Source organism: Ammodytes marinus (assembly GCF_949987685.1).
Source record: "Ammodytes marinus genome assembly, chromosome: 2".
NCBI lineage: Eukaryota > Metazoa > Chordata > Actinopteri > Uranoscopiformes > Ammodytidae > Ammodytes > Ammodytes marinus.
In genome coordinates this window covers 6,009,368-6,025,556 of record NC_137231.1, presented here as the reverse complement: position 1 = coordinate 6,025,556, position 16,189 = coordinate 6,009,368, and the positions used below count along the sequence as shown (strand labels likewise).

General features: G+C 41.7%; 2 protein-coding genes across 2 annotated transcripts; one reads left to right on the top strand and one right to left on the bottom strand.

Moving 5' to 3' along the window:
- Positions 1–612: 612 nt before the first annotated feature.
- Positions 613–7,376, bottom strand: LOC307262445 (diphthine methyltransferase-like). Its single transcript, XM_080043327.1, has 10 exons — positions 7,340–7,376; positions 6,846–7,025; positions 4,158–4,291; positions 3,878–3,965; positions 3,074–3,168; positions 2,305–2,462; positions 1,949–2,021; positions 1,788–1,853; positions 1,415–1,587; positions 613–1,020 (listed from the first exon to the last, which is right to left on the bottom strand). The coding sequence occupies exons 2-10, from the start codon at positions 6,975–6,977 to the stop codon at positions 623–625; spliced, it is 1,317 nt and encodes a 438-aa protein (XP_079899453.1). The 5' UTR covers positions 6,978–7,025; positions 7,340–7,376; the 3' UTR covers positions 613–622.
- A 1,880-nt stretch (positions 7,377–9,256) lies between these two features.
- LOC307265025 (leukocyte surface antigen CD53) lies at positions 9,257–15,604 on the top strand. The gene is made up of 8 exons (XM_080046595.1): positions 9,257–9,335; positions 11,080–11,164; positions 11,778–11,966; positions 12,886–12,960; positions 13,316–13,426; positions 13,611–13,715; positions 13,838–13,921; positions 14,628–15,604. Exons 2-8 carry the CDS (start codon positions 11,102–11,104, stop codon positions 14,697–14,699), a joined length of 699 nt encoding a protein of 232 aa, XP_079902721.1. The 5' UTR covers positions 9,257–9,335; positions 11,080–11,101; the 3' UTR covers positions 14,700–15,604.
- Positions 15,605–16,189: the final 585 nt, after the last annotated feature.

Below are 16,189 nucleotides of genomic sequence, written 5' to 3'. Positions count from 1 at the left end.
GCAACTTTATTGGTCAGAAAGTGTACTGTATGTTACCAGCAATGCAAAGTGGCCACAACCTTGCCAATGTGTCTTCCCTAGAAAATGGCAAATGTAGAGCAATTCCCTTTTAGGATCAATAAAGTAACATTCACACACTGTGTGGGGTCCTTCAGTAACTCATGCTTCTCTTTCTGCGAGGTGATGGGATGAACAATGTTCCTTCACAAAGTGCTTCAAATGCGAAGGGAAAGGTGTGTGGGTGAAAGCTTGTGTTAAACTAAGTACATCACATCCAGTACAATAATGGATTGGATTTAAGTAGCGCTTTTCTAGGCACTAGGTTCCATTCATTCACACAGTCATACCGGTGGTGGTAAACTACGATAGTATCCACAGCTGCCCTGGGGCAGACTGGTGGAAGCGTGGCGGCAGCGTACAAGGAGTATAAGCTGCATTTTTTAAGTAGAAGTTTATAAAATCAGTGTCATTATGAAAATATAGGCTTTTCCTAACTGCTTATATTCTGTGGTAATGAAAACATGTGGTGAATGGAATATGTATCATGATGGGCTGTACATTCTACTTTACTTCATGCCGTGTAGCATGTTGATTAATGTAGTGTCAGTGCGCTCCAGCCTGGTCAACATGGCAGTGGTTCCTGTGGAGCCCAGTCCCAGCGCCACACATGGAGCATATGGTCATAGAATGAGCAGCTGGCCAGCAGACAGGTCAGTGCAGGCTCTCCCTCGTTACACTGTGGTGCTGGTGTAGGCGTGGCAGAGGGAGGAGCTGCAATGCATTCTGGGATGTATCGGCCAGCATCGTCCTCCAGTGAAGTGTCAAAGCTGGCGGTGGGAGATTCGTATTGAATCCTCAGGTGTCCCCCGCTCTGTGCCAACGGGGTTTCCTCCTTTGGTTCAGGGGTTGGGGAGCAGGGAGCAGGCTGATCCAGGGTCAGCCGAGACCAGTCGGCTCCGTACGCCAGAGAGTTATGCAGGATGTAGGAGGCTACCACGGGACACGCTGCCCCACTGCCCTCTGGACAAGGACACAAGGAACACAAGCATGCTTTCACACTGACGACACAGAAACATAAAAATTGCAAATTTTTGAGGTCATTCACACCTTTTTGTATACAATAAGGCTTCGTAAGAGTCCCAAAATGTAAAAACAAAAATGTAATAACATGTACATATTAAAGCAAGAAAAAAAAAGCATACGAATCATCAATATATGAGAATTAGGGGTGAAACAATACACTTATTCTAAAGTGCTTTTGTCTGTTTATGTAATTTAATCAGGGCATCCTTGTAGGAGAGAGCTTGCACTCAACAACCTTCCCTGTTTAATTAAAGGTTAATAAATAAATAATATAAATCCACAATATAAATCCAACAAGTATTCCCCGGCCCATCTCCCCCTTCACACTGACCTGTCGCCTGCTGGCAGTGGAGGATGTGGAAGTCATTGTGCATGCAGGCAGCCAGCAGCAGGTGCTGATTGGTGGGGTGCCACTTCAGCCTCCACACCCCTCCACCTGTGGGAGTCTCACTGAGAGGCTGACGCATGTTCCTGCCATCCCACAGCAAGACCTGCTCGTCATAGCTGCACAAACACACACATTTGAGAGATTTACTTTGGATTATAATCAGTGGTGGACTTGACTTAAGTAGTCCTCTACAGAAGCCCTGAACATGAGACAATCACATGACTGAAAGAGTGGGCCAGCCCCTCAGCTGAGGACAGTACGACCAACATTCTCACACAATGCCAAGTCAGCATAGAGACTGCATTGGGATGTTTACCTGCCTGTAGCCAGTATGTGTTCCCGATGCGGGCTGCTGTGAATACTGCACACACCCATTGAGTGCCTTCGGGAAAACAAACCACAAACAGCCATTTTATTTGTGCTTTGTGAAAATGGAGCGTCTAAATGAAAGCTGATGACACTGACATCATTGCTCACCTTTTGCTGGTGAAAGTGGGGCAGGACGGCCCGACTCTGAGATCCCAACCTTTAAGTTTGCAGTCATCACCGCCTTAAGAGGAATGACAAGTACACATCAACACACAAAGAAGAAGTGGTGGAATTGCATACATAAGCCAACCGGGCGGGATCATTGGCCAACGCGCTTAACCACCTGAGCCACAGTCACCCCAAGTAGTAAAACGACTTGTTAGGCAGCACTTTCATACTGTGGTACTACTTCTTGTCCATACATGGTACTTCTTCAGACCTTGTCATGCAACTATACTATAATTAATATTACTATAACAAACACCCTGAGGTGAATATCAATGAGAATCTATTGTCTAGGTTACCAGAGTAAAGCAGCTGTGTGTCCCAGTAGGAGAAGGCAGAGATCCAGGCCTCAAAGTCGTGGGCCTTCCACTGAGACAGAGCCGTCAGAGAGCCTTCAGCCAGGGAGAGCACACTGACACAGCCCAATGAGTCACTGCACACCACCCGCACATCACTGCTGCTGACACAAACAGGGACATGACCAGGGTCAACAGTAGGACTTACTCACAAAAAGTAGCTCAATCGTAGAGACAAAACTATTGGTCCCCGCCCAATTAAATACAAAGTAGATCACTTGGGGTGGTAAACGGACAGATCTGGCAACGGCAGACAGTGTTATATTGTAAAAAAAACTAAAAACATTTACATTAAAAGGTGGAGTCAGCGATTCTGTAGAAAGCTGGTTGTCAAAATCACTTTGTCAAAATCAGTGAATATCTTCCTTACGAGTTGGACCTGTCCATATACTGTGTGTGCACCGTGCGGTGACAAAAAAAAATGCAGTGTTAATACACAGCTGAGGCACTGTAAACAGGCATGTTTCTAGCTATGGTGGGCCCCCTTTGTTTACCCTTTGTTTTACATACCAGTTTACAGAGCCTAGGTTGTGTATTAACCACACTTTTTTTTTCAGCCCACCCAAAGTACAGACAGGTAGCGAATAATGAATAATATTTGGTCAAATATTCACTGATTTTGACAAAAAGTGAGTTTGACAACAAGCGTTCTCTAGAATCGTTGACTCCACCTTTAACTGTTGGATAGAGTAGCAGGGGTTGTATATGTTACCTGTCCATTCTTCCAGTGGACCAGTCTAGTGACAGAGCCAGGCGCTCTGCTCCCACCTCCAAACTGCTCAGGCTGTGCAGTCTGCGGCCGCCCTCCTACTGGATACACACATTCATGAGTACAGAGCCACACATACAACCACGTCTGACAGTCTTATGCTGCGTTCATTTAACATTAGAAGTCAGAGGTCGATACGGGGAGTGATGTCATATCACTTGAGTTGACTGTGTGTTCCAGTGGGAAATTACAAGAAAGCATGTCATGAACGTTTTGCCTTTAGCAATCACCTCTGGTTAGCCATTGTTAGCAATACCAGTTTATATAACCACGCTCAATGCTGTATTTTGTGCATACAAATATAGTAGCAACATATCTACAGAGCAAAATGAGCAGTACTATGTGTACACAGGTGATTTAATGTGACACAAATAATACAGAAGAGTTATCAAAGTGTTCACTGATGTTCATGTGCTGAGCAGCCATTTTAAACTTAAAGGTTTCTCCAAGTTTAAAAGGAATTCCGACCTGCGGGGGCGTTCCAGTTGAAATTTCCGACTGAGAAAGCTGCGTTCCAGTTGAAGTGGGAGTTTCTGAGTTCCAAGTGGGAAATTTCAGGTAAATTCATGTACACATGGTATTGCTCGTTTTCGTTGTAAAGACAGGTAGCAGAACGAGGTGAGATATTCAATGATTTTGACAACAAAAGTTCTCCACGATCCAAAAATCACTGACTCCACCTTTAATGGCTGAACATAGAATATGTCAGTTGACTGGCTGTGATTCATCTGATGCCACAGTTCTCACCTGACTGTCTGACAGTGTGTAGAGCTGAATTTCTCCACTGGCAACTGCCATCCCCAGCACCGCCCGCCCGGAGACTGGCACGTGGCACCTGAAAACACAGCAGGGCAATCGGTCAGTCAACTTCTTTTGATAACTGAATGCCATTTGATCGATCAGTGGATTTGATCTAATGTGATTTTTCCTAATAAAAAGATAATAAAAAAAGCAAAAAAAAAAAAAAACAAGGAGGAAGCAGACAGTGTCATCCACAGTGACACACTGGTCCAACCTGATACCTTACCATTTCAGATCCAAAATGGCTGCTGTGTCTATGCGCTGTAGCTCAGTGACAGGAGGGCTCAGCAGTCCCGCTTGCTGAAACTCAAACAGGTACAAGCGACCCGTCCTGCTCGGGGTGGCATCCTCTTCCCCCACCTACAGGAAGAGTGGCAAAGCACATACATCAAGTCAGAAACTAGAAAAGATCAAGAGTGACAGCAGCACCAATATGTGGCTAGTACAACAAGTCACTGAAGGCAGCACGATGAGTCTTAACTAAGTCTTTTCAATGCATCACAAAGCTCTGTACTCCAGCACATTTGACGACATCTGTAATTTGAGTGTATTTACATCCAGGTCCTTTCCAATACAGCAGGAAGTAAGCACTAAAGCCACACATGTCTAGTTTGATTAAAGACAGTCAACATTCTGGAGAATGTTTGTCGTCAAAATAACTTTGTCAAAATCATTATATCTCATTATCTGCTTCCTGTACGTACTGTGTGCATCCTTGAAAAACAATCCAGTGTTCATACTAGAGGTGGGCATAGATTAATTTTTTTAATCTAGATTAATCTAGATTAATTTTGGAATTAATCTAGATTAATCTAGATTAAAATGTCTCATTTGAATTCATTCATAATATGTGTGTGCTCCTAAATAATGACTCAAAGTAAGTCTTTGAGAACGTGTTTCTCAAGCCAGGTGGCGCATCAGACCAGGGGCTCATCTCCTGTTTCCAACATGCATCACAAACTGCTTGAGGAAGCTGTTCTACTATGATAATTGGTGATGAAAATAAATAATGTTCAACAAGATGTTACTTAGTAACGCGTTACCGGCATCGGACCTCTTTTTTCAGTAACAAGTAATCTAACGCGTTACTATTGTAATAAACCTTGCCTCTGGGTTGGAGGAGATAGAGAGCACCTTAACAATTGTGTAAGGAAACAAAACGAGGAGGACTGCAGAATCACAATCAATTATCTTTATTTGACAACATTATTAGTTGGGAGACAACGGGACAGGAACACAGGTGAATGAATCTTTCGGTTAGACCCTCTTTTAGTGACACTTCTTCTCGGGCATTAAGGGCATTAATTAGCCACCCACACAACCCCCAGCAACAGGGCACGGCACACAAATGCTGCTATGCAGCCACACCAACCCCTTAGGGCACTGCACTTCAACCTTGCACTGCAACCCACTACACAGCAACCCGTGGCGTCAGAGCCCCCCTGTAGCACACTGGACGAGCGGTCTTCTCCTACTACTTTCCCCACTCGGTCCCCTGTACTGCCGTGTCTAATTAAAATACAGTTAATTAACAAAGCTATAAAACACACAATACAAAAATATATATCTATATCTAAAAGCTACTTAACTCTCCCAGGAGTTGAGACCCCCCCCTCGGGGTCTGGGCTTTGGCGCTGGCCCGGATTGGCTGACGTGCACGGCTCCGGTCCAACGCAGCGAGGCAGCTCCACAAACAGCAGGAGAGCCTCTACACAAATTGGAGAGCGGCTTGAGCACTCCTAAATGATCCCCACCCTATCAGTAACTCGCCCTCAATACTGGAACCTGTCCCTTTGCTCTATTGCTATCTTCACCGCCGGCACCCCTAGCGGCATGCGAACGGCCCCACCCCCCAGGCCCGAGTGCATTCGGCTTTAGAATGGATCTTAGTTGGGCACAAGCCCGGTAACATTCAGTCCGCTCCCCAACAACCCTGATTGTCATCTGTCTGCCCTTTTTCTAACCTCCTTGATTGATCCCAAACCCACTCCTTCAGCTGCATCGCATCATCCTAATTAACAACCACCCTGTGGCTCACTCTCTGATCACTACACTATCTCCAAACCAGTAATCAGATTAAAGTTAGGCTACTCATCAAAGTCACTGTGCGTTACTTTTTCTGTAATTTTCCTTAATGAAACATTTTACATAACTGCACAAATGACTGCGATTGCGATTTTATGTAAATAAATGTGCACGCATGTGTCTCTAAACGCTCCAACTGCTCCAACCGCTCCTCTCGTCTTTTTGGTAGCGCCCCTCGTCTCTGTCATGCAGCGTGTGTGTGTGCGCCTGTGTCTGTGTCTGTGTGTGTGTGTGTGCAGCAGCATTACGGCCGAACTGTGGCGCAAAACAAAGTTTCCCCCCCGATGAAATATAGCGTCTGCTATGGGGATATTTAGGATTCGGGTACGGTGACGTTGACGTTGAAGAGATAGAAGTGTTTAAAACTTGGAAACTTATAGTCACGTGGCGACCGGTGGCCACACACACACCCACCCTGCGTTCCAATACCCGATTGTGTCGTGGGCAAGTGATGGAGAGAGAGAGCGGCGGGTGTGTGAGAGAATAAAGGCTCCTCAAGTGTCAACAACGGCCCCCGGCTATTATTATCTCCCCTGAGCCGAACAGGAGGTGGAATAAGAGATTAACGGCGATATTTTTTTTATCGCCGATAAGAGTCTGGCGTTAACGCAGCACGTTAACGCCGATAACGGCCCACCACTAGTTCATACACAGCCTAGGCTCTGTAAACTGGCACATACCATTTTACAGAGCCTGTGTGTGTGTGTGTGTGTGTGTGTGTGTGTGTGTGTGTGTGTGTGTGTGTGTGTGTGTGTGTGTGTGTGTCTGTCTGTCTGTCTGTCTGTCTGTCTGTCTGTCTGTCTGTCTGTCTGTCTGTCTGTCTACTCACTCCTTTCTGTAGCTGATACGTGCCGCAGACCAGGATGTCGTGGTTGTCTGACACCGGACACCACTCCACCGTGTCGGCGCTCAGCTCCGTGTCAAACACCTGTAGGTTGCGGGTCTTCGACTTCCAAGCCATGACCACACTGTCTGCTCAGCATTACGTTACTGTAGCTTGCAATAATAGCTAAGAAGCAAAAGGACACCCCGTTGAAAACAATAGTTAATTCATAATTCTGCTTAGCAGCTTTATATACGTAAGACTTTAAGGTATGCGATCAAGCTAACTTTCATTATGCTACCTGAGGGTACTCAATTAGGCTATGTTTGGCTAACAAGCTACAATAACATCACTAAAGGCTCGCGCAGCGCAAAATGTCAATAATCACTAGCGTCACATACTTTATAGATATTGAAATGCCTTATTTAATGTGCAAAATTAACTTAGCTTTAGTTTAATACTGAATATCTTCAGAACAAGTCATTATCAACAAAACTCACATGTGAGCCAGCCCTGACTCGACTGCGACTCCGTGCGTCGTTACGTCACATCTGGGCGTCAGGCTGCGTTCAGGTACCACTGCAGAACAACAGCAAAACAAGAGCTGCCAGAGGCTGGTAGATATTCTTTTTTCCTTTTTTTTTTAAAATTGACACAAAGCAATTTACAAAACAAGAAAGGGAAACATAACATTGGTTCAGATCAGAAAACAATTGTGAAATGACCAAACAATTTCAAATTAAGTCAATGCTGATACATTGTGGAGAATGTGTTATTATTATTTGGAATTGTTCAATGATATTGTGTGTAGTACATTCTGGTGTGTGTGTGTGTGTGTGTGTGTGTGTGTGTGTGTGTGTGTGTGTGTGTGTGTGTGTGTGTGTGTGTGTGTGTGTGTGTGTGTGTGTGTGTGTGTGTGTGTGTGTGTGTGTGTGTGTGTGTGTGTGTGTGTGTGTGTGTGTGTGTGTGTGTGTGTGTGTGTGTGTGTGTGTGTGTGTGTGCGCGCGCGTATGTACTTCTGTGTACCTGTGAAGTCTTCATTGTGGCATGCGCTGCTGCATTGTCACAGGCGTGTCAGTATGTGCTGTGGTCCACCAACAGGGTGTGGTTCAATATAAAACAGAAACCTAATGTTCAGTCAGAGGAGGGGGGACTAGGCGTTTTCTCCCATTTAGTCTCGCACAGCCGGACCAAACTACAGCTAGTATCTCCCATCTGATAATGCTTGCTCATCTGTATAAGAAATTATCTCTCTAATCTCCATCTCCTGAACTGAACAAGTGCATCAAGGTTGAAACCACAGCTTTATCTACTATGATATCATGTGCACATTCACATTAAAAAATTGTCAAAATAGTCAATAGCCAATACATTTTCTGTTAAATGATCAACGACTAATGTTTCAGCTGTAGTTACGTTTGGGAAGTTTAATTGAGATTTTTTCTTAAAATATACTGTATTAACATATATATTTATAAGCCCCTTATACGTCTTGTGTAAAAAAAAAAGTTGTAAAGAAACTTCAAACTAAATTCACGAATGATTGCAGAAACAAAAAAGTGCATCGAGGTAGAAACCACAGCTATTTCTACTGGGATCCTGTCACAGTTCACTTGAACACAAAAGAGGAAATGGTCCCATTAAAGGTGGAGACAGCGATTCTGGAGAATGCCTGTTGTCAAAATCACGTTGTGTCAAAATCAGTGTATATCTCCTCACGATCCGCTACCTATCTGTAGGCCTACTGTATGGAACAAAAATATGTGGCTCCCCTTTGTTTACATACAAGGTTACAGGGCCTAGGCTGTGTTTTCACCCCAGATTTTGTATTAAGGCACACACAGACAGTATCAGACAGTGAGGAGATATTCAATGATTTTCACAAAAAGTGATTTTGACAACAAGCATTCACCAGAATCGGAAATATTGATAACATATGTAATGCAAATCCTGAATCAAGTGTCTGTTAGGTAAGACAAAGATAGCCATAAACATCCACTGTAAGTGTAAAACAACTTTGCAGGTAACTCCCATTGATTTAAAAGTGAAAACAAAGTTCAATCCTAAATGAAACAAAAATAAATAAAACACATACTGCATGTCTCTCAATGAGAGAACGTTTATCAATTCAATAAACCTGATATTGATAAGGCTTTATATGGTGTTACCTACATAATCAGCATGTTAACACCCTTACAGCTCTTCACTTTGGTTAGACTGTTTTGGGGTCGACTATTTCTGAACCTGTCTAAATATAATCGCACACAGACTTGCATCTTTCCGTCTTGGTTGCTGGTATTTCAGTTGACACTTTCTCGGTCAAAGATGTTCCGTGATGCGTGATGTGAGAAAGGGGAAGTGAGAAGGAGCTGCCTAAAGCCCCCATCATGCACTGCAACGCTCCACAAAACTAGAAGAAGGGGAAGTGGAAACACCAGAGAACTTCACTAAACACAAAGTTCTGAAAGACAGAAAGCAGACTATTCTCCCAAACAGGTAAGAACTAAACTTTATACATCCTATCTCTCTATCCGTCTATTCTGAGATATTCATACTTTGTAAAGATCAAGTTAAATGGACCCTCTTCTCTTGATTATATAGAAATGCCTTGACATTATATCTCCAGAGATTAGACCTGATGACGAAGCTGAAAAAGTAGAAAAAGAATATAAAATTAATCTAACATGGGTCAGTCATCTTCGTCAACTATGTATCAACTACTTTTTACATTGATAGATTTAAGAACAAATATGGCAGCTGTAATGTATTAAGTTAAAACAACATAAAAATAGATAAAAAAACTATAATAAACTATATAAAACTAAAAAAAAATTACATTCTCTTTGGTAATCAGTCTTACAGCAGCTATAAACAGATTTTTATTAACCTTTATTTTTCCAGGAATATACTCATTGAGATTCAAAATCTCTTTTTCAAGAGAGTCCCGGCCAAGAAGGAGGCAGCATAAAAACATAAAAGATTCACATTAAAAAAAATTTAGGTTAAATTGTGGTCGTATTTTATACCCAGAAGTACTCTTTTTATATTTTGAGGAACCTGTGGTATTTCCACAGAGGGCAAAAGCCCATGTGATGTCATCGACAACAGTAACTACAGTGTATATTTATGTCGAGATTAACATATGAAGTATTTAAGCACATTGTGCCTGTAAGCCCAGAGGAAACAGGAAGTGAGATGTGTCTGTATCACACACACACACACACACACACACACACACACCCACACACACACACACACACACACACACACACACACACACACACACACACACACACACACACACACACACACACACACACACATAATGTGGATTACTCATGTTGTGGGGACATCACATAGACTTACATTCATTTCCTGTAGACTTGCCCTAACCATAACCACTACTTGCCTTAAAGGTGCATTGCAAAGGAGGGGGATTTGTTTATATTTGCAGAGCCTGTAGTTAGTTTCTAAAACACATGTACAACATACATTTTCTCTACATGTAATCCTTAGTATTGTAAAATTATATCATCATAAATTAAAACTAAATTATTTTGAGTCACTTGGCACCAAACGTTGGACTAGAATATTTTTGTAAACCAAACTGTGGGCCCTGCTGCTTTAAACAACAACAGTGAAACAGTATCTTTTAACAGGAATCATTCTAACCTCAAACAGTGTTCTAGGGATCACATTTTCCTGTGAGGACATCCATGTTGTCCCCAAAAGGAAGATACGTCCCCACAATATCACGGTGTAAACAGAAAAATGTCCCCATAACATGAGTTATACACACACACACACACACACACACACTTAGAGATTTACTTTGGATAATATCAGTGGTGGACAAAGTATTCAGATCCTTTACTTGAGTTACAATAAAAGTACTCAAAGCAGAAAACATGACTATTATAATATATATTATTACATTGTATTACTCATCATTATTGTTAAAGCAGAATTTGTAACTGCATGGATGAAATGGATTTTGTATAGGACCATGATATCATGTGCACATTTGCATAAAATATAAGTGCCAAATTTGTCAGTACAGTACTTGAGCAAGAGATACACACGAGATTTAAAGTGTGTATTTGTTATACGCAACAGCAGCAGTCGTTGGCAATTAAATTCTTGTGCCTCAGGCTCCCTTCAAATGTACTTAGTTACTTTCCACCACTGGTTTACATGAGAAATACTGCGATGTTTTCTTTTTGTTTTGTTCTTGATGCAGGTCCCGTCAGAGGCGCTACAGAATGGCTCAAGGCTGCCTCAAGTGTTTGAAGTACACCATGTGTGCCGCCAACTTCCTCTGCTTTGTAAGTATGTCTCAATCAACCAGCATTACATTCAGAGGGTCACCCTGCTACATGCTGTCATATCTATCTGTTTCAATCCTCCTATGTCAGTGTGCTGGGAAGTGGAACTATTGCTCTCACTCAATAACTTGTAAAGCGTGATTACATCAACAGCGTATTAGTCCACACATCTCTAACCACTGGAGCCCGCCTGCTCTAGTTGAGAGAGCAAAAGAAGCCATTGAGCAAGGCACTGAGGCACACTGTCAAAAAGAAAAAGTTGGGAAGTTGAGGGTTTTTTTTCCGCACAACTTTGACTTTTTGGAATTCTTAGTATGTAGAACTTTAAGTAACATTACATATTAATTATTATATATTAAGTTATATGCATATATATATATATATATACACACATAAAAAAGATAATATGTTGGCTCAAATGTAGAGCGTTTACAGGTTTACAGGTTTTCGTTGGCTTAAAAAAAGATCTAGTGCAGACAGTTGCCTTGACATTTTTTTGTTTTCCTAACTTTTTTAAATTTTTACAGTGCGGTGCTGCTCAGTGAGTGAGTGTTTGTGCGACAATTTAACCAAGGTGTGTGTGTGTGTGTGTGTGTGTGTATGCTACTGTCAGGTGTGTGGCGTGGCCGTGCTGGGCTTTGGCGTGTACATGATGGTGAGCTTCAACATGTCGGCCCTCACCCCCGCACTGGCCAAGTTCAACTTTGCCAACATGCTGCTGATCAGCGGCATCATCATCACCTGTGTGTCCTTCCTCGGCTTCCTGGGAGCTCTGAAGGAGAACCGCTGTCTCCTCCTGACGGTACCTATAACACACACACACACACACACACACACACACACACACACACACACACACAGGTCCTCCCAATGTTTATGTTGTTCTAGTCCATCGGCAATAATATCCTGTTTTAGTCAACTTTAATTTGGGTTATACAGTGTCACCACACACACACACAACAAACAAGGCTCACTGTTATTCTCACTATGTGTTGATCACTATACAAGCATTCTTGTCTACACTCACCATGTTAAGTATGTGGGTCAAACTAATGGGACTTGATGTGTAAGCAAGAGTCATGACAAACTCAAGAGGGCTGATGAAGAGTGTGTGTGTGCTGTACTACTCTGAGAACATCAGCAGGTCAAGTTAAAGCAGGGAGGGAGCTGGTCTGTGAACTGTGTTGAAACTTTAAAATGGTCTGGGTCCACTCTCATGTTTCTGGCCCCTGTGGACCTACAATACATTAAGTCATGTTGTTGTACTGGTACGTCTCAGGAATGAACAGAAGGACGGTGTTATTACCAATGATGAGAAAAATGGAAAAAACTATAATAAGAACTAGATACAATTCACGCTGACATTTTGAATGTGCTTGCCGCCTGTTGCTGACCGCTACAGCCCGACGTATGCGGCACCAAGTTTGGTGTTGGTTGGACAGTTGGTCAAACATTTATGGGAAATGAACAGTTGAACGTCGTTTTAGACGATGGCAGCCATGTTTTGAATGTGATATTCAATTAAAGTGTTTCTGCGTTCAGGAGGTCAGGGGCAGAATAATAATAGTAAAAACAATCTTGTAGTATGAGGGAGTAGTAGTAGGCCTATTATGGGATGCCCTTCTAGCGGGCACATAATAAACTAACAAGACCAAAGTTGATATGAAGTTGAAGTTGATGTATTTACTGTGTTTTAAAGAGTGAATCCATTGTGTTGACAGTTCTTCCTGCTGCTGTTCTTCCTGATGCTAGTGGAGCTGACTATAGCATGTTTACTGCTGGTGTATGAGAGAGAGGTAGGTCACATCTGTCTGTACTCACTCTGCTGTTTTTTTTTTAACAATTTGGTATTTGAACTCATACTTAAAGGCCTACTTCACTAGTGGGAATATGAAGGTGTATTGAACTCTGAGATCCTACGTAGCATAAATGTGCAAAAGTTTTAGAAATAGTTTCATCCTAGCCTGAGAAAAGGCAGAAAGAGTGTTTTATGGTCTCACTGTCTAACCCTACAGTTTGCCCAGTTGTGACATCACAACTGCACATTTATGCTAAATAGGATCTCAGAGTTCAATACACCTTCATATTCCCACTGGTGAAGTAGGCCTTTAAGTAAATGATCTAATTCCTTCCTCCCTCACTGCTGTTTAGATTGCTGACCTGGTGACAAAGGATCTCAATGAAGGTCTTCAAAAAGCAAAAAAAGAGGTTAATCCTGCAAATTCAACTCTGATGAGTGAGTGGGATGTGGTTCAGGAGAAGGTAAGCATCAGAGAGACACATACTGATAACTCACATGATGACCATGGCTGTGTGTGTGTGTGTGTGTGTGTGTGTGTGTGTGTGTGTGTGTGTGTGTGTGTGTGTGTGTGTGTGTGTGTGTGTGCGTGTGTGTGTGTGTGTGTGCGTGAGTGAGTGACAGTTCTCCCTTTATGTCGTATTCCAGCTTGGCTGCTGTGGAGTCATCAATGTGACAGACTGGGGAGACAAAGTGCCTCGGTCTTGCTGCTTGAGCGCGTGTGACGTTGCGAAGCCTCCGTACAAGCAAAAGGTAAACAAGTTGGATTCAAGCTTGATTTGAAAAAGACATATCTAGTAAATATAGAGATACCTTACCGTTGAATTTGACTGTTGGTTGCAGCTCGTTTCATCTTGCTGTTCTGTGTTTTGCAGGGCTGTTTGGGAATGATGCAGCACATGTTCGAGGAGAATTTCCTAACTACAGGGATTTCCGTCATTGTCCTCTGCGTGGTCGAGGTAAACTCTAGTTCTACTTGCCATGTTAAAATAACTGAGTGAACTTCTCTGTACTTCTCTTCTGACTTTAATTCCGACCTTCAAGAAAAAAAGTCGGAATTCTTGAGTTTAAAGTCAGAATTTTGAGAATAAAGTCAGAACTCAACAAAAAAAGGATTCTTATGTGTGGCCCTAATCCTTTTCTGTACGATACGCTACCTGTGTGTGCTGAAAAAAAATTCAGTGTTAATTCACAGCCTAGGCTCTGTAAACTTGCTTGTTGATATAGTTACCCCCTTTGTTTATACACCATTTTACAGAGTCTAGGTTGTGTATGAACACCAGATTTGTTTTCAGTTCACATACAGTACGGACAGGTAGCAGATCGTGAGGAGATATTCTCCGATTTTGACAACAAGCGTTTTCCAGAATAGCTGACTGTACCTTTAAATTAACATGATGCTATGATTACCTTGACGTTTCTGTTTAGAAGTACATTTTACACTCAGGATCCAGACTTCAAAATCGAAATGAAATGTATTTATAGTGGCCTTCATAGCAAACAGAAAGTGATTTGGGAATACAAATAAATGGAAAAAATATTGATGTTTTGGCACGTATTAAGAGCGATGAGGACGTATCCACGGTCTTTTCTGTGTCCAATATCAGGCAGAAAGTTTATCTGTCCCGTTTTAACATTTATTTTTTCTTTCTTTCTTGTCAACAGGTCTTGGGAATGTGTTTCGCCATGACACTTTTCTGCCACATCAGTAGATCTGGACTGGGATACAAGCTATAGACACTCTCTCAGACATAATATCTTTAAATATGTATTTTAGAATTAACATTGTACAGTTCTGTCACTTGAAATCATGTGTGCGCATGGGCACGACCAAAAAAGGTTTATGAAAAAGCTTACTTAAAGGGTCACATATTATGCAAAATGTATTTTTTCATGGCTTTTATCATATAAATATGGGTCCCTGGTGTGACTTGAGGCTCCAAAAGTATGAGAAAAAAACAACCCTGCCTTCTCTCCCCATCCACCTTTCTGAAAACCCCTTCATTACCAACACAACTTAGCACTTCCTTCACCCTGCTTTTAAGCAAAACCCCAGATACAAACCTGCAGTTAGATGCAGGGCCAATCACAGCAGACTGGGATTTTTGGAAGGGCGGAGCTTCAAGAGACAGGCTCTAAAAATGGAGAATTTCCAACAGAGGCTAAAAAAGGAGATTCAGCAATGGCACTATGAGACATATAAAGGGTTTTTTGGACACTAAACTATGAAAACAGTATCTAGAATAAACCTAAAATAAACATTTGAACCTGAAAATGAGCAGAATATGGGACCTTTAAAGATCATACAATGATTATTTTGTGATTTTTCTAAGCTTTGTTAGACCATGGTCACAATTATTTTAAAGATGACAGAACAAACTCTTCCATCCACTAGAACCTTAGATTCTGACCTGACATCTCTTGCCTTCTGTAACTGAGCGAAGAGCTATGTAAAATGTATATTTCAGTCTGAGCCGTTTGAAATGAAAGCCGGTGTGTATACTGTGTGCTTACTGCTTCTCCATATGGCATTTATTTTGAAGGCGAATAATTATGAAAATTCTTGTATAATATGACATATCCACAAACTGTTGGAACCTCTACAATTAACCAATAAAGTATTGTTTACAATATTAATACTCTACACTTGTCACCTCCATTTTGATTCTCCTCCCGTCATGATTATCAGCATTTCCTGTCTCTAGCTTGCGGTTCACTGATATGGTCGGGTGCCAGAAATGCACTGTAACCATTTCCTCCTTTGACCCTGTTCTCTTAACAACCTCAAACTGACACCTATGTTTCTCTAAATCTCATGATTTAAAAAAAAAGGCAGCCAAAAGTGTTAGACACTCAGTAACCCCTCAATATGACTTTGAAAATGTTTCGTCACACAAAAACCCTCTCGGAATGAGGCAGAGAAATGTCATACAAAATAGAAAACAAGGGCAAGTAACACATATGAATTCATTTATTTAAAGAATAAACCCGGCATCAATATTTTAAGACAAAAAAAAAACTAAAAAAATACTAAGATTTACCTTTACACTTTAAAATAATTTTGTTCTTTTTGAAACCATCACACAAAAATAGAAACAAGTACAATTTTTCGTAATTAAAAAAAAAAAAAAAAAATGTAACTGTACACAGCAGAATATACCATTTATTGCAAACTTAACACCCCTGACACCTCAGAAACTATAAACACAAGTATTGCAATTCACCTA

Coding starts and splice junctions, on each gene's coding strand:
- LOC307262445 (XM_080043327.1), bottom strand. CDS start 6,977: ATGGCTTGGAAGTCGAAGACCCGCAACCTACAGGTGTTTGACACGGAG. Junction 2,022..2,304: donor CACACAGCTGCTTTACTCTG/GTAACCTAGACA, acceptor ATTCCTCTTAAG/GCGGTGATGACTGCAAACTT. Junction 1,588..1,787: donor CACATACTGGCTACAGGCAG/GTAAACATCCCA, acceptor GTGTTTGTGCAG/CTATGACGAGCAGGTCTTGC.
- LOC307265025 (XM_080046595.1), top strand. CDS start 11,102: ATGGCTCAAGGCTGCCTCAAGTGTTTGAAGTACACCATGTGTGCCGCC. Junction 13,427..13,610: donor GGGATGTGGTTCAGGAGAAG/GTAAGCATCAGA, acceptor GTCGTATTCCAG/CTTGGCTGCTGTGGAGTCAT. Junction 13,922..14,627: donor TTGTCCTCTGCGTGGTCGAG/GTAAACTCTAGT, acceptor TCTTGTCAACAG/GTCTTGGGAATGTGTTTCGC.